The sequence below is a fragment of the Manis javanica genome, chromosome 10 (assembly GCF_040802235.1).
Source record: "Manis javanica isolate MJ-LG chromosome 10, MJ_LKY, whole genome shotgun sequence".
Classification (NCBI taxonomy): Eukaryota; Metazoa; Chordata; class Mammalia; order Pholidota; family Manidae; genus Manis; species Manis javanica.
Window position 1 is genome coordinate 96625716 of NC_133165.1, and position 18710 is coordinate 96644425.

General features: G+C 35.5%; 1 protein-coding gene across 1 annotated transcript in view; it reads left to right on the plus strand.

Moving 5' to 3' along the window:
• CFAP54 (cilia and flagella associated protein 54) overlaps nucleotides 1–18710 on the plus strand; it is a 302501-nt gene that overhangs the window by 80955 nt on the left and 202836 nt on the right. The window contains exons 18-22 of the mRNA XM_037023126.2: nucleotides 243–329; nucleotides 429–550; nucleotides 8616–8792; nucleotides 12213–12305; nucleotides 12565–12750. Coding sequence (XP_036879021.2) covers nucleotides 243–329; nucleotides 429–550; nucleotides 8616–8792; nucleotides 12213–12305; nucleotides 12565–12750 — 665 coding nt within the window. The remainder of the gene's footprint in view (nucleotides 1–242; nucleotides 330–428; nucleotides 551–8615; nucleotides 8793–12212; nucleotides 12306–12564; nucleotides 12751–18710) is intronic.

Here is an 18710-nt window from a genome sequence, read left to right on the forward strand (position 1 = left end):
TACTGTGGCAAATTAAAGAGAATTTGTCTACAAAATTGCATTATAGTAGATTTGTTTGAATTTTTATCTGTTAATAAAAAAAAGTTGGCATATGATAGAGGAAGCCATACTTATACAAATAGATTGTTGTTACTCTTTAATTTTTAGAAAATATTGCCTTTCTTGGACACAAAACTAATCGAAGTGGCAATCTCCTCCCTCTTCTCCTTCCTTTCCTCCTCCCCCTTCTTCTTCCTCTTCAGTTTTGCAGACTCCAACTGTTAGCAAGAACACATCTACCAAAGGTCCGGAAAAGCTAAAGCAACCTGGAAACAGTGATTGTTTTACAGGTAATAAAAATTGGAACAAGGGACAAACTGCCTTCCCCCCAAATTTTAAAGATATTTTTTATGTTACTCTTTCGGTAAAATGTTTGTTTGCTCTTTCAGAATTACGTGTAATGAATACAATAAGGAAGAATAAGCTATCCAAAGCGATTTACTTGATGCAGAAAGCTCTTCTAATATATGAGAAAGATGCAAACTCAACATCATCACAAAACTTTTTGATGGTAACACATTATTTTTTCCTTTAGTCCTGACATATAGCCTCTGTGTGAATGAATGGCTTATTTCCTCTTGGTAAAATAATGTGTTTCCCTTAACATTTGACTACAAACTTTCAGGGTCACTACCGTATCTATTCTTCTCTTTGAGAAGTGGGGCAATTCTGAGAATGGGGACTAATCTCTATCTCCAGTCCTGGACTTTCCTGAAATGAGGGACTCTTTCTTTGTAGAGGCAGTTTACATGGGAAGCCAAATAAATCAGAAGGATTCAAAATGAGGGAAATTACAGAATTTAAATGACATATGCTAGCATAATGCATTCCTTACCGTGGAATTAAAATGCTCTGAGTCCATTGGCTGAGGTACCTTTTGTCAGCCGGATTTTGCTAATTTATGGACTTACTGCCTTGTTGTTGTCTCACTCTAGCAGGGAGATTGTTCTGTCTTCTTGCTGATTAATTTTAGAATTTAAATTCCTGAGGACAATCGCATTTCCAGTTGTGGGATCTTTTTATTTTTTCCCCTATGTATTACCCACAAAAGTTTGATCGTATTGGCTAAATGAATGGCACATGATGAGGTAGAGAATAATGCTACAAGTATCTTGGCTGATAAGGGAAAGAAGAGAGTAAGTCAAGCTAGGGGAGGGATATAGAATTTGAGAAATGTTAGCATATTCTTATGCTGAGGATGAAGAGCCAGAAAAAAGAAGTTGAAGAAATGAGAGAGAGAGGTTAATTATGAGTGGAGCCCTGCAGAAGAGCAAAGGAGGTGAGGCTGGAAAGTACAAAGTGCTTCATCTTCAGCTGAGGGTGGGCTGCTGGGCAGACACTTCATCCTGATATAGAGGGAAGGGCGAACAGACAGAAGTAGATTTAAGTAAGACTGTGGAGGTAGAGAGTTGAGTTGATGGCTTCTTACCTCAATCATCTGATGAAGTAGGAAGCAGGACTATCTTCCAATAACAGAGAGCTAGGAGAGATGGCTGGCCTGAGGAGAGAGAAGACGATGGGACTGTGGAGAGGAATGGATAGGGTAACCAGTTCCAGCTTGGAGGACTGGTGTCATGAAGTTCTAGCTGCAATAGAAGACTACGAGTTTTTAGGGGGCCCCATCTGCATGGGGTATGATATTATTCTGGTGTGGCATTCTTAGTAGCTGTGACAGCAGGATATTTGTGACAGCAGAGATTTGTACAGGGCTGTGTTTTTAAGAATGAAAGTACAGCTTAAGAGTTCATAATAAAAAATGGTTGCAGATTGAGTAGGGGAGGGAGTGACACCATCAATGTGTTTAAAGACACAGTGATTATTGAGGTGTCAAGAGACTGGACATATCTACAAGGTCAGGGACCAGAAAATCAGAGTCTCAGAGAGTGAGAAGGACAGGTATATGGGGTCAGAAAGTAAACTATGGGAATTTCAGGTATCTGATATGTAATACTTCCTGGTCATCTGACCATCACTTCATCCATTCAACAAATGTTTCTGAGAGCCTGTGATCCACTCAGCAAATATTTATTGCAAGTTGATTATGTGCCTGGTGTTATTTTGTGTACAGGAGATAAAAACAAACAAAAATCCCTTATTTATTTAAAAATATTGATGGATTGCCTACTCTTTGTGGTCCCTGCCTTCAAGATAAACAGTCTATGGGAACATAGACAAGTAAGTGGATAATTATGGGTTAGTGTCATAGGGGCTTTAACTGCAAGAGTGCCAGGGGGATTCAGCAGGGGAGTACCTGACCCAACGTGGGGAATGTTTAGGGAAACTTTCAGAAAAGGTGACATGAAGTTGAACACTGAAAGGCGGAGGAGTAGCCAGAGAAAGAGGAAGATGAAAGATGGAAAGACATTCTGGGCAGAGAGAACACATGCAGAGGTCCCATAGAAAGATCATAGAGTACTGGTAGTCCTATAGGTCATTCAAGGGTCACGGAAGCTTAATGCACTGGCAAAGGGAAGAGGTAGGTGCTGGGAGAGAATGGTAAGAGGTCAGTCCAGAGAGAAAGTTGAGCCTACTACACGTAAGGATTTTGGATGGCCACATGCTATCCATGTTCAAGGTGGAGAAGTCTGTCTTGGCAGTATTATTATCTTGGCAGTATTAATGAGGAAGAACTTCATTAAATTTGAATTTCCAGCATTTTAATGAAGGACTTTGATGATGGTGTTGGATTGGCTCAGCTGACAAGGCCAAGTGGTATCTGATCGTTGTTGGATGACTTCTGGAGCATGTCCAGGTCCATTTTCTCAGTAGATGCCTCTGTGGCCACTCACTACCTCTTAGTGCTCAGACACTGTTACTTCAGTCCTGTTTCTATGGCAAGTAAAGCTTATCTTTCTTTAGAACTGTTTCTCTCAAGACTAATCTCATGGGCTCTCGGAGCTTGGAGAGAGTAAAACCTCTGGGATTTTCCCTTTTGTTTTATGATGACTCCATCTTGTTTGTACTGTCAGAATGTGCTCCCTTGTACCTCTAGTCCTCCCACAGAGATGGGGGAGCACATTGGAGATCTGAGACAGCTAAAGGTTTTATGGTCTTCTCCTTGAGTATCCCCTCCTTCCATTTCTTAAGTGAAATCATGTTAACTTAAGAAAAATTATAAGTATAATGTCCTCCTAGGATGGACTCATGAGATGCATTTAGAGGTTCTACTTTTTATGAGGGGGCTTCCACAAGGATTTTCACCCACTAGGAACATGTTGAACATTTATTTAGAAGTCCTGAAATCTTCTATAGCCACCTCTGCTCCTCAGTGGTAGTTTTTTTCTCCAAGTTAAGGCTTAATGATCAGTCCACAGGGTACTCCTGTAAATGATGTTATGGCTCAAATAATTGCCAAACTTTCTTTCCTTAAAGAAGACAAATACATTTTTTTCCCTTGGCTATCATTTTTACCTGGGTATATTGCAGAATGTTTTACATTATCATGATCTTGTAATAAAATTATCCCCAGATCACTGACTGATGTGTCACCTGATACCATTAAAAAGTTTGAAAAGCTTGGGTCTTTTCAGAACTCTTAAATAATTCATATCCTGTTTTAGTTTTTCAAATATTTCCTGGCCTTGTGGAGCTGGATGGTCTCACCAGCTGTCTGTTTTATTCCATATCAGTTAAAGGTGGACCAACTGGTTGCCGTAAGTGACAGTAACTTTGATGGTAATTTGTTAGCTTTCCAAATGAGACAACTGGCTTTTTTTCTTGATTATAAAGATTTGTTTTCCCCCATTTTCCTATTTTGGTTGTTTGACTTCTGAAAGTCCATATGAACTTTTTACACGTTATACCATAGATCTCACTTTAATAGATTGTACTTAGAAGTAATCAGAGCTGTCCCTAATCTGCTTCTGATCAAATGGAGCAGTCATTGTATGACTTCTGATCATTGCTCTTGGTCCACTTCAGAGCCCACCAGTCAAACATTCAGTGTCATTGCAAGTGGGATTTTTCATTGAAAGAGGCAGAAATATTCCTTAATCCAAGTGCTAAGAGTTATGAGGGCAGGGGTGTGTACTGTTATTTCCTGTCCTGCATCCATTTCCCCTTCCAAACATCACCTTTTGAAGAATTTCTTCCCAGTGAGATGTAATCAGGTGGGCTTTCTTCTCTGTTAGCCGAGAGGGGGATTAGTGATGCAAACCAGGCCGATTTGATTGCTTATCTTCTTGGAATTTGAATCTTGAGCAGAGGCTTAAAAAAACTGAAACTACTTGGCTTTCATTCATTCCAATGCCTGTGTCCTGATCAGACTGTTAAGATTGTTATCTTCCTCTTACCCCTTTGAACCTGCTGTGGTCCAACCCTATTTTTTTCTGTTGCTTTTATTTGCAAAGAACCCCAATCTGATAAAGCTAATTCTCTCCTAATACTATTATTGGAACCTAAGCAAAATGATAATTGAGATGAGCTTAGCAGTTCAAAAATTCAGTTGTAGTGCTTCAAAACTAAGCAAAGGAGCATTATGGATTAGAAGTTATTTTTTATAATTGGCAAAGAATCTAATTTTATGGTCCTATTTTAGAACCAGAACTACTGAAGCAGCACAGACCCCTAGAAGTTCTAGTAACTCTTGGCTTTAATATTTCCTGAATTTACATCCTGATTTTCCCTAAATATCATCCTATTAACTGCGCTAGTAATAATTGGATTATTAAATGTAATTATTTTTCCTATTTCTTGGCATTTAAGTCAAATCAGTTCTATTTGCTTCTTTTGATCCACATTTTTTTCCCCCAGAGATCTTCTCAGTTCTTTTTAGTTGTTCTGTGCTGAAGTCTTCCTCAGAAAGAATAAACCCATTCTTGACTCTGACCCTCTCCCATGAAGTCATGTTTTAACTCCCAGATTTCAGACTACTGACACAAGAATTTAGCATATTTATATTTTAGGTTCTTTTTTTCCTTTAAACATTGTAAGGTTATTGTATTGGAAAATTCTTCTAGGCTGCCTCTTCATGCTTCTTTTTAGCTTAGCTTTGCATTAAGACAAGACAGTGTGGTGGTTGGGAGTATAAGGGTCTTGGATTGGAGTTTTGATTCTGCCCCTGAACTAGCTGTGTGACCAAGGTCAAGTTACTTATGCTCTCTTAAGTTTTAATTTCTAAATCTGTAAGATGGTGGTTCTTGGGGAGATTCAATTAGATGTTGCATATAAAATGATTAGTGTTTAGCATAGAATAAGCAGTCAATAAATGTTAGTCATTATTATTACTATTACTACCACTCTATCTTCCACTTTCAGTACTCTAGAACATTCTGTTGTCATATCAGAACTATTTTTTTGGTGTTTTAGATGTATTTTTCTCTACTTCTGTTTCCTTTCACACTGATTTTATAAATTATCTATTTTATTCTCAGAGATATTCCTCACCAGGATTCTTAGATATGACTTTTCATCTCCTTTTGCAATGTACATGATAGTGTTGAGAACCCAGACTATACCTTAGGAGATCTACTGGGCAAATAATAAATATTGCACTTTAATCATTGTAGTCTTATAATCATTACTTATGCATGTCTTAATCATACCCTTCAAAATTGCATTAAGTCTTTCCATGAGTGTTTTGCTGTACTGTGGATGTTAAGCTTTTGTTAAATGTATTTAATGTCAGTCTGTCCACATAAGCATTAGAATAATTTCTAAAAAGAGGCAGGCCTCAGTTATTTTATTGGAAATTATAGGCAGAGATTTACATTCAGATAATAGCACTTTGGACCTCTGTACTCTTATTTTGTGACAATAAAGCAATATGTTTTGTTGGACATACTAGGCAACATGTTTGACATGTTATATAGGCAACAGTCATCTCCATATTGGTAACACTTTTTTTTTTACAGTTGAGTAGAGCTAATTTCATGAGTATTTTTCTTTCTTGATTTTTGGGACTCCTTTTCTGGTGGTATTTCCTGGTTCTATTTGAGGAACTCTCTTTAAAAACCTCCAATCACTTTCTTTTTTTTAAATTGAGGTATAATCAACTTTCTTTTTTCCTTTGTCTAGCTAAAAGTTTGTCAATTTTGTTTATCTTTTCAATAAGCCAGCTCTTATTATACTTGATCTTTTCTATTATTTTTCTGGTCTCTATTTCATTTATTTCCTCTCTGACCATTTTTATTTCCTTCTTTCTACTAATTGGGCTTAGTTTTTTTGATTATTTTCTAGTTTCTTGAAGTGTAAAGTTAGATTATTTATTTGATATCTTTCTTTTTTCTTAATGTAGACATTTTTGCTCTAAACTTCCCTCTTACAACAGCTTTTGCCACATTCCATAAGTTTTTTATGTTGTGTTTGCTTTCTCATTTGTTTAAGGTATTTTTTGGTATCCCTTTTGTTTTCTTCCTTTAAAAAAATTAGTATTGGATATTAAAAATATTCAAATGTCTTTTTGGCCAGTGAGCCTGTAATCATATGATTTATGGATAAATTAAATTATATTCATAGACTTTATTTATTGAAGTATAGTTGATATACAATTTTATGTTAATTTCAAGTATACAATGCAGTGGTTCACTAGTTATCCAAATTATTAAATCTTCATCTCAACTAATGCAGTTACTAGCAGTCAACATAGAAGGATGTTACAGAATCATTCACTATGCTCTCCATGCAGTACTACCATCCCCGTGACCAACTTATATTATGATTAAAAATTTTTGTGCCCCTTTATCCCCCATCCCCTTTCCACCCAAGAATCCCAACCCCTCTTCCATGGTAACCACCAGTCACTTCTCAATGTCTGTGAGTCTACTGCTCTTTTATTCATTTTGTTTTGTTTTTACTTCCCACAAATAAGTGAAATCATATGGTATTTGTTTTTTTTTCTTTTTTTTCTTGAAGTATAGTTGATATACAATTTTATATTGTTTTCACATACTTATAAATTTCCTAATATTAAATTATGTTTGTATTACTGGAAGAAGGGCAATATAATTACAGTATATACTTCCTTTAATATGTTGCTAGATTCAATGTATTATATTTTATTTAGGATGTTTAGACTTATATTTGTAAGGAGATTGCTCTATGTGTTTACATGTAGTCATTTTTCAGATTTTGTGATCAGAAGTAAAATAATTTTGTGAAATTATATAAGAAGCTGTTTGTCTTTCTCTGTGATTAGAAAATTTTTAAATGGTGTGGGAATGATCAGTTCCTTGAGATTTGAAAAAAATTTTTAATGAAATGAGTTGTACCTGACACTTGTTAGAAGAATTTTTTGGATATCTTTCCCAGTTTCTTCTATCATGTTTCTTCTTTTATCCTGTGTTCAAATTTTCTGCTTCTTAAATCAGTTTGCTGATTTTGTATTTTCATCCCTAATGACCAGTGATGCTGTGCAACTTTTTTCTCCTTATTGGCCATTTGTGTATCTTCTTTGGAGAAATGTCTATTCAAACCCTTTGCCCGTTTTTTAATGGAGTTATTTTTAAAAATTATTTAATTCTAACCATTCCTTATATGTTCTGTTTACAAGTCCTTTATGAGATGTGTGATTTGCAAATATTTTCTCCCATTCTGTTGATTGTCTTTTTACTTTCTTAATGGTATTGTTTGAAATTTTAAATTTTGATGAAGTCAAATTTATCTACTTTTTCTTTTGTCATTTTGCTTTTGGTGTCATATCTAAGAAATCACTGTCTAACCCAAAGTCTTGAAGATATACTCCTACATATTCTTATAAGAATTTTGTAATTTTAACTCTTACATTTGTGTCTGTAATTCATTTTGAGTTAGTATTTATATATGATGTGATGTAAAGGTACAACTTTATTCTTTTGCAGGTAGATATCTAATTGTTCCAACACCATTTGTTAGCAGGGTTATTCTTTCTCTATCATCCATTTTATTTTTTTAATCTTTATATGGGTTTTTGCTTTGGAGCTCAATTAGAGAGATTTTGCCTTTTAATTTAATTTAAAAGAGGAGTTTAATCATTTGCATGTATTATTATTACTGATACATTTAGCCTTACTTTTGAAATATTTAGATCTGGTTTTTGATTTTGTTTTATGTCTAAATGATGATATCATTTAAAATGGTGATTGCCTTTTCTTCAGGTTTACAGGTTTACAGAATAAGTGTTTTTGTCTATTTTATTTCTTGCTGACAAGAAACTCAATAATATTCACTTCACAAACCCCATATACTGATAGTCTAATTACATGAGCTTTGAATTTCAAGTTACATTAATACATTTTATCAGTACAATATGTAGATGATTGTGTTATGAACTTTTTAAGGACAATACAATATGTTGAAATTCAAAGGGTTTGATTAGAAAATGAAATGTCTCTTATTAATATATGATAATAATGATAAACATTAGACATGTAAATATGATGCCATTGCCCTATTTAATGGCTATTTTACTTAACCTTATTTATTAGCTGTTTTTCACTTCTGTAAAATCACTCAATCCTTAAAATATGTATACTGTTGAGGCTCAAAAAACTATACATAGAAAGATCATGACTAGATGTTTAACATCACCAGGATTCTACAAATATAACTGAAATTCAAGTTCTTGAAATATATTTTTCTACTTTCATAATTTTTAATAGGAAGCATATTCTTTAATTGAGAAGAATGAAGCAGAACAAAATGCCCTCTATTCATACCAGAAATATTTGGAAAGTTCAAAAAGAAAGAAAAGCAAAGTTCCTCCTCCACCTATCCTGCTATCTCGTACTCATTGTTCTGTGACATTGAAACCTGCTCCGTTTGTTTCAGATGTTAAGGTATGTTATCCATTATGATCTTTACCTCAGACAAAGCAGCATAAGGACTTATGAATAATGATTGATATTTTTATTGTTTTTAGGACTTGAATAGTCTTATTTATAAGCACTAAATACTGAAATTAATATTCTAATGTTTTAATTTTACTTCATTTGCTTGTGACCTTTCCCTTTTCATACAATTTCCCTATATGTTCCATATAGCCTTGCTGTACCAAATATATAGTAAAGAGAAACAATAGAGAAACATTTCTTCCTAAGTATCTTTGTCCATGACACAGTCATATACTGACGTCGTAGTATACTCAAGATTGAGACAGTCTCAGTTGAAGTAGAACCAGACATTTGAAGAGGATAGAAGGAGCTAATGAGGGAGATGAAAATATTTGAGAAAGTGAATTTAGAGGTTCTTCCCAGAGTTCTTCCATGTAAATGGGGATTCTCTTAATGCAAACAAATGACAATTCCAACCATGTTGTAAATCATAAATCTTTATGCATTTATTGAGAATGAACTATTTTTCCCATACTGCAGTGCCTTCAAATTTGGCCTAAATGTGACTGCAACCTGAGATTGAATTTCCTTACAAGCATTTGGTTTCACCTAATTTATATTTTAAATATTACACTTTCCTCTTTTGGATGATCAACAACATGCTCTTTGATGTATGAAAAATAAAGGTTTATCTTTATTCTCTTTAGGATGTTCTTCTTGAACTTATACCAACTTGGTATACTGGAGAGGGTATAGGCTCTAAAGTCAGACATAGATCTAAAATTTTAGCTCTAGCACTTACTAACAGCATAACCTCAGAAAATCTAAATATACTTCCTGAAGCATTTTGTTACTGTTTTCATTTGTAAAATATGATTACTGTGGAAGTTAAATGAGATATGTTCTTGGCATATTAACTGATGTGCCTCTATCTCCTGTATTAAACATATGCAGTAAAGTTGACTAAAAACAATGACATTATAAAACAATGACATTATAAACTGTGATTATGTTATTTGATGATTTAAAAAAAACCTTTTTGTCCAATGAGCATTATTGAGAGTTTCTTATCTGTTAATTTCTGTGTGAGGTAATCAAACTAATGAGAGATGGACATCAGTGAGAGATAATATTACCTTCATATGTTTTATAATTGGGGCAGGAGAAGTAACATTCATCTTACACCTAACTGTGCTATAATAAAGGCATTATTGCAACTGCCAGCAGTTCTAAAGTTCAACTTTATAGTTTTTGGGGATCTGTTTAAGAATGAGGGTTCATTAATTTTGGGAATTCAGCACAGAACTAAGAATGGATCATTTACTAAGAGTTTTTTGTTTGTTTTTATTCAAATGCTTTGGGTTATTTACCCAAAATCTTATTTTTTTAATATATTTCCAACTAGTGATTAGTTTACTTTATTTAATAAGGCTTACAAATAGGAAGACATAAGAGTCCTATATTTGACCTTTACAAGTAGGACTCGTCACTTAGCACATTATAAAGTTCATGTATATTTTCTACTAGCAGAGTGGTGATGTTTCAGGAAACCATCTGTCACCGCTGATGAACACTAGATGGTAGTATAGGCTTAAATACATTTTCCAGACTGAGGCTTCAGCCATCTTTTGTTTTATCAGAATCTTTTGTTAAGGCATTCATTTCATTAAAATCTTTTTTAATAGCTGAAAATGCTGATGTTATTGATAAACTTTTACTTCTGAAGTTAGTGGTGATTTGTTCATGGTGTGTTTAGTCTTATGTAGACTCTAATTACACATTGCTTCTTATTGTGAAACTAAGTTAGATGTTTTCTTTGTAGAACAAAATAAAAATAAAAATCCTACTTGTAAAAATGCTTTTAGAGAGAATTTTACCATTAAAATTCTGTTTGTATGTAGAACTTAACTTGGAGGAATGATAATCTAAGTCATATAACAGTCTTTCTGGATTTTTTCCCCCCTCTTTGAAAAATAGTACTTTTTTCATGGGAAGTGAAGCAAAGTTAATTTTAAATTTTTTGAGATCCATCTGATTTTTCCCCCCTGCCCCCAGCTTCCAGATTCCTTTAATGTTCTCTGTCCTTGGGGTTCTGCCTTTGTTTAGTGCTCTTAATCACCTGAGAAATTTTCTTTGGAGACACAAGGTTTGAACACCTGCACCAGAAATCCTAATTCACCGAGGCTAAGCAGGCTTGGGTATATGTAATTTTTTGGGGAAAATGGTTGATTCTGTGAAAACATCATTTTAAAAAGTGATTTTTCTGGCACAGTCAAGGTTAAGAACTACATATTTAGACAAGACACCACTAGGATTTTTCTATTGACGGGGAAGAAGAAAGAGCAGGCAAAGATGTAAGAAGCAGCTGGTTCTTACAGACAATTAAATTTTCCCCTTCTTTCCAGTTTCCCTTACAGTTTAGTAGGTGAATGTTGTAAGATTGAAGCCTGTGTGGGGGGAATGCCACAATGATAAGAACCTCCCAACTTCAACCTTCAGACAGTATGGCTCCTTCATAATGCTGTTCCCTGGGTATCAACTCACTCTCCTTTTCCCTACAGTGAGGGTAGTTCATTCCACTAAGGAGTCTCCATTATTTTCACATCTTGGCAAAAGGACCATTGTCTTAACCATTTAATTACATTTAAGTTTGGTTGTTTCTATGGAATTCACATTTTACATCTGGCTTATGTCTATATTTGAGAATTATGAAAGGAACATTATGTTTCAGAAAATTTAGAAACTAGAGAAAAAAATCACCCATAATCTTAACCATTTGACCATCCCAACTCTACTGCTATTCTTATTTAGGGACATTTTCTTCCAGGCTTTTTTATATCTATTTTCCCTTTTATTTTAAATACTGTAATTTAGTTTCTTGTTTCTTTTTCCACTTGCTTTGTTTGTCATATTTTATTACATAAAATATAAATATCATTTTAGTGTTGGTCTCCGCGCCCCCCCCCTCCCCCCCCCGTTGAGATTAAGTCATCTTTGGAGCCATTCCCTGCCACTGTCTGATTTTGGGCAAGTCATTGAACATTTCTACATCTCCTATTTCCCTTAAAGCAAAATGACAAGAACAACCTTTCTCATAGAGATGTTGCAAATATTAGAAAGTAGCACACAATGCATAGCACCTAGGAACTGCTCAAAGAATGATAGTTAAAATAATCACTATTGAATAATATTTTAGTCTTGGTAGTCCTAAGTAAACAGGTCCAAGTAAATATTTGTTTTTATTTTTAAGGTTAAGATTTGTAAGATTGAAACTAAGTATATTTATAAACTTTGATTTCATGTTTTAAAACTTCAACAGGTACATTTTTAATTCGGTAAAGTATTGCTTTTGCTGCATCATGATAACAGAAATTGAGTATCATGTTAAACGACTAGACATGATGGGCTCCTCTGTTCCCCTCGCAGGTCTCCTGGTACTGCATTTTGGGTTGCAAAGCAGAAGGGAGCTATGGAAAAGTAAGGCTAAACAATAATCACCTCCCAAACTCAGGAGAAGCGGTATGTCAAATAAAAAAAATCATTTCAGTGTCAGGAAATCTTACCAAAAGTCTCACTAAAGACAATGGAGTGGTCCCCGCCCCCCCCGACTTATGAAGTCATTATACCAGTGAATTACTCTAATTTCTACTTGAGTCATAAGAAAAATCCAACAGGAAATGCAGGTTTTATTTTTATTTTTGCATAGAAGGTTTATTTAGTTATATATTTAAAGTCTCTTTAATTTTCCATACCTAATGTGGAATGTTTTTGTTAATAGATACCTGCTGATGATAAAAGCATTTTTGAAGTGAAAGGTTTGGAAACCAATGAGAAATATGTCTTCGCAATTGCTGCTTATTCTTCTAATGGGAAGCTTGTAGGTGACGCCATTGGGGAGACAACGAAACCAGTTCTGGTTTATCCACCTCTTTCTGCTGTTACTGCTCGGATGTTCTTGACGCAGGTAGAAGAGATTTCTGCTAATTTTTGCTTTACGTTTTTGTTTTTTTTTTCTGTTAAGCAGTTACTAAGTAATTTCTGATGGGAAAAAAAAATCACAGCAGATATTCCAAAGCTCCTGTAATGTATATTTTCCATTATTTCAATTTATTCTCATAAAATAGGAATCATTCCTTTTCTAGTTAATGAGTTTCCTTTTTATAACAACTTTTTTCCAGGATTACAGATGTAACACATATTAATTTTAGAAATTTGAAAAAAACTGAAATGCTCAAAGAAAATAAATGTTATAGTATCCTATTATCCAGAGTAACAGTTCTTAACATGGGGCAGTTTTGGCCCCGAGGGGGCATTTGTTAGTGTCTGTAGACATTTTTGGTTGCCATAATCTAGAAGGGTGCTATTTTTATCTCTGGGTAGAGGCTAGAGATGCTGATAAGCACCCTGCAGTGCAAAGGACAGCCTTCCATAACAAGAAATTTTTCAGCCCAAAGTGTCAAGAATACCAAGGTTGAGAAACCCTGATCCAGAGATAACCTTTCATTTGTGTATGTATATGTATGTATGTATATATATATATTTACATACACATATGCATATTTTTATATACGTACATATATACACAAACACACATATATGATTTTATCTATAGTATGTAATTCGATCACAATATATATATTACTTTACACCCTGATATTTTCATTTAATATATAATTGACATTTTTCTATTCCATTAAGTATTCTTCCAAAACATAATTTCAAAGGTTTCATGGTAGTGCATCTTATATACAGACCAGTTTATTTAGTAATTCTTCAGTGTTGAATATTTAGATATTTTCTGCATACCTTTGTATATATGTATATGTATCTTTGTCTGTATCCATGGTAATTTTCTTGGGATTAATTTATAGAAGTGGAATTTCTGGGTAAATAAAGACAGACAGTCCTAAGTTCAAGTTCCAGCTCTTCACAGTAACTGTGTGATATTAGGTAACTAACTTTCATCTGTGAAGTAGCAATAGTAATAGTAGCTATCTCCCAGAGGTATTGAGTGTTAAGTGGAATTATGCATGTCAGATATTTAACTATAGCACTTATGCCACAGTAGGCACTTAATAAATATTATTAATGTTTTTGAGTTATGAATATCATGAATTAACATTTTTGCTGAAATGATTGCCTGACTTAACACATGTCACCAGTGAACACGGTGCTAGAAAGAGTGACTCATTGACTTAAGTCTCAAGTATCTGATTTTAAATCTATTGTTGGCTGTAGAGCTGATGATTATTCTAAATCTGATGACATTTCTACTGTGCCATTTTTTTCTCTTGATAGTTGATTAGTTTTATAAGCTAAGATCTTAGTGGTATTTTATATCATCACATTTTTCAGTGAAAATTAAATTGAGAGAATTGCTAGGATTTGTCTAGCATTGGTTTAGCATGTCATATTGGCTCATGGTTTTCTGATATTTTCATTTCTTTGGAATCTAATATATTCCCTAATTTGTAGTGATGGAGTTATTTCAAAGTGAGGAACCAAATATTATATCAAGGCCTGATTTTTCTCCAGGGAGTGGTTCAAACTTTGGGCTTCATTTGGCAGAACTTTCATTGAAAGTTAATAAAACTAAGTCCAAGCTATACTGCTGGGATAATGAGAAGTGTCATAAAGGAATGACCTGTGTTTCTTTATTGATACTGTACTTGCAGTACTGGAGTTCATTTATGATGGTATATGAACATTTTCTCTCATACTGTTAAGTGACTAAAGCAAAATTTTCTCAGTAGACCTCGTTCATTTACAACTTAAGTTTAAGCTTTTAAGTTCTAGCAAGAAAATGTACCCCTTTTTTGGAATTTTTCAGGAGAGTGTTTGGTTTTTATTTTGGGAAAAATTTTATTCTTTAAAAATATTATAAATATAGTAAGTTAGAGAAATATTTCACTAAATGCCTATGATTGACTTGGCTTGGGATTTTAGTTTGTACTTTTGCTCAATATGATTCTATAGACATTAGTAAAGTTAGATAACAATTATTAGGTCTTCATTTAATGTAGATAACTATTAATTTAGGCTAATTGGAAAAAATGTTGAGGAAGCTTTGTTAGCAACGTATTTTCTGCAGGTATTTTCCAATTTCTCCCTCTTGATAGCCTCATTTCTTTCTATTCTTTCCCTTTAAGTCAGGAATGGCTAGATAATGTTACATAAAAATGTAGAAATTTAGATGTCTATGAGCAGGATTTTTGGATTTCAGACAGATTGCTTGGTCTCAATTTCCCTATCTGTGAAATGGATAATAAACCAAGTACCATATATTGCTGGACTATTGAACTACCAAATCAAATAGTGCATGGGCACAATGGCTCATTGGGGAAAGGAAATTGGGAATATCATTTAATAAAGTTCATTATTTCATTTATTACAACAAACCAGTGAGGTGGTGTTATCACTTTCATTTTATAGTTGAGGAACTGGGACTAATATAGTCCTTCCTCTGCCAATCCATTTTGTTCCAGAAAGGGTGTCTCAGGGAGATTAATTTACCCAAGGTTACTTGGGTGGTAGATGGTAAGCTTGACATGTGGACCAGCTCGTACCTTTGTACTGTTCTGTCCAGGTTCCCAGGAAGTCATATGTTCAATGTCCGACATGTGTCAAGTTCTTGGAGTTCATATCTCTACCATCTATTCTCTGCCTGGTTGGTTGTTCCTAGGTTTTGATGATCAATATTGGCAGTAGAGTTTGAGGCTGGGGCATGAATACCTTCTCAGTAATCACAATGGTGGCAGAAGAATGAAGTTCATACATTTTTTTCTACTTCATTTATGAATTCATTGAAAGTCTTTGATTAATAGAGGTTTGTCTTTTGTCTGTGACAGTTCAAATTTAAAAACAAAAAAGAAAACTACAAGGTAGAAACAGTCATCCCCATTTCAAAGCTCCTTAAGAAGTTTCAACTCTTCTTTCCCCTCTCATCCTCTAAGTGAATATTGCTCTTCTCTCTACTCATCTGTTTATTGATGAATTATTTACTCAGTGTCTTCTTTCTTTCAACTTAAAAAAAATTAATCCCATTACCACAACAATAACCCTTGTGTATTAATTTTGATGTGTGGTATTAGCTACAACTCTGATTTGCAAGTCAGGGAGCCAGCCCAGCTTGGGGGAACATAGCCAAGTCTGAGAAGGCGGCAGAGTACAGGCACTCTAGGCCTCAGACCTTTGGTTCTCTCTACACATTGCTTCCTTTTTCTGTCTGTAAAGATTGACTTTCTTTACTTTCCATCTCTGGAGGAAAAATGGCAGCTCTGCATTTTTATATGTCTTTCAGTTTCAGCAATAAACAGATTGGCTAGCTGGCTCCTAATCTTGATTCCAAATTCCTGGGAAAGAGACTCTGGCTCACCAGATGTAATAGTCCGACCTCATTTTTTTTTTGATTGACCACCTTCTTGTTTATAAACCTCATCCCTCTCTTTTCCTTGGTCCCACATCTAGGCAGGCTGATAGGGAGGTATGTGAACTTGTGTTCTCCTTTGGTGCCAGCAGGTAATTTAAATCTCACAGCTGGTAGGAACTTTCCTTATTCCTACCCCTGAGCCCTAAATCAAGGTCCAATCCATTGCTCTGGTCCAAGCCAGCCCAGACCCGCTTGTGTTTGTCTAATGCTCTTGGGGGTCCCTTGTGTGAGTAATTAACTTCCAATTTCTCCTGGAGCGTGTAGTATCATCAGCTTCTATAAGAACCATGCTTAGGGTGGGAGTTCTAGCTTTTGGGGAAGAGGTGCTATGAAGCACCCAGATTGGGTCAGGTGTTCATCCTGAGCTAGTCAGTCATGTTGTTGCACTTTACAACTGCTGGGTATCCTCTTCTGTGGGTAGAGGAAAGGTATTAGGAAAGAGAATTTTAAAATTCATTCAATTCATTAAAAATGATTTAAAGATTATCGAGTGCCTATTCTGTGCCAGGCATTGTTCCAGGCTAGTGGTCCTAAGTGTGCATCACAATAATCCAGAGCATCAGTTAACAGATCGCTGGGTGATATTGCCAGAGTTTGTGAGTCACTGGTTTGTGGTGGGGCCTGGAATTTTGCATGTCTAATGAATTCCTAGGTGATGCTGATGTGGACTGTCCACGGACCATGCTTTGAGAACCACTGTTCAGTCAAAGGAAACTACATCAGTTCTTTGTACAAAGTGCTTTGCACAAAGTAGAAACTTTATAGGAGTTTACTGGTTGGTTGTTTAGGTATAAACAATGAACATAGTAAATAAACAATCTAGTGTGTTAGAAGATAAGTTCTATGGAAAAAAAAGTAGGGTATGGTCAGAGGAACTGGAAGTGTGAAGTAGGGGAGTGGAAGGTAGATTACAGTACTAAATAGTGTAATCAAGGAACGCTTCATCCTGGAGGTGAGATTTGAGTGGTGACTTGAAGGAGGTGAGGAAGTGGCTCCCTGGAGGAAGAGCATTCTGCAGAAGCTACAGCAAAAGCTGTAAGGTTTCCAGAAGTGCACCTGGTCATATGTTTGATGAACAGCAAGGAGGCCAGTATGGCTGACACAGAGGCAGCCCTGGACAGTAGATAAAAAGTGAGTGGGTGGGTGGGGGAGCCATGAAAAGACTTGTAGGCCATTGTAACAACTTCGGATTTTACCTTGAGTGAATGGGCCACCACTGGAGAGGGCTTTGAGTGGTGGGATGACATAAAGTGACTTCTCTTTTCAAAGGCTTGCTCTGATCGCTGTGTAGGGAATGGACCCGAAGGAGGTAAAGGTGGAGGCAGGGTGACCTGTCTGCTGCTGTGATCCAGTGAGAGATGGCGGCGGGTCATCCAGTGTGATAGCCGCCAATGTGGTAAGAAGGGGTCAGATTCTGGATATGTTTTCAAGGACAAGTTAGCAAGAGTTCCTGTTGGAAATAATGTAAAGAGAGAAATAAAAAATGACTCTAAATTATTCAGCTGACTAACTGGAAGGATAGACTTGACATCGACTGAGTTGGAGAAGGCTGTGGGTGGTGTAGATTTGGGGCAGGCAGAGATCAGAAATTCAGTTTGCAGCATGTTGAGGTGAGATGTTCATTAGATATTCAGAGATAATTGTTGAGTAGTCAGTTAGATCTCTGACTCTGGAGTTTGGGAGAAAGGTCTGAGCAGGAGAGGAATTTGAGAGTAGGCATGTGACAATTAAAGCCATGGGGCTGGATGATTTTACCACGGAACTGAGTGTGGACCAGAAACAGCAGAGGTCCAAAGACTGAGCCTGGGGCATGCCAATATGAAGAGATTGGGGGAAAAGAGAGCTTGCAAAAGCAACTGAAAAGGAATGCAGGGAACAAGAACACCCAAGTGCAGAGTTCTGGGAGCCAAGTGAGGGTCATGTATCAAGGAGGAAGGCCCTACTGTGCTTAATTATTTCCCTTGTCTTTTAGTGCTTCTTTCTCATTTTAACCCCTCCCCCTCTAAAATATGTTCTCTGCATCACTAACAGCTAATCATCTTTGAACCTGCTTCTATCCTGACACTCCACTGTTAATCCACAGAAACTCATGAATTTATAAACCTTAGTTTTATCATGGTATCTTCTCTTGTTTTGCAGTGTCTACTATTGAGTAAATGTTATTTTAAAAAGAATATGTTTTAAAAGGAAAGAACATTCAATTATAGTTTCACCCACCCTTACACATAATATGTTATTTTTTTCCATGGCAAATCTTAGACTTTTATGGAGTTTTAGTGACCACTTAGTCTAAATTCTTCATTTGACCAATGCAGCCCAGAGAAGTGATCTCATCTACCACTCTAAGTCTAGGCTGTTTCAGGCTCTGTAACTACTACAACTTCTCAGTTACCCTGTTTCCTCATCTGAAGAATAAGGATGGTTATAATAGAGCTCACTTCATAGAGCTGTAATGAGGCATCAATACAATAATGCATGTAAAATGCGTTTGACCT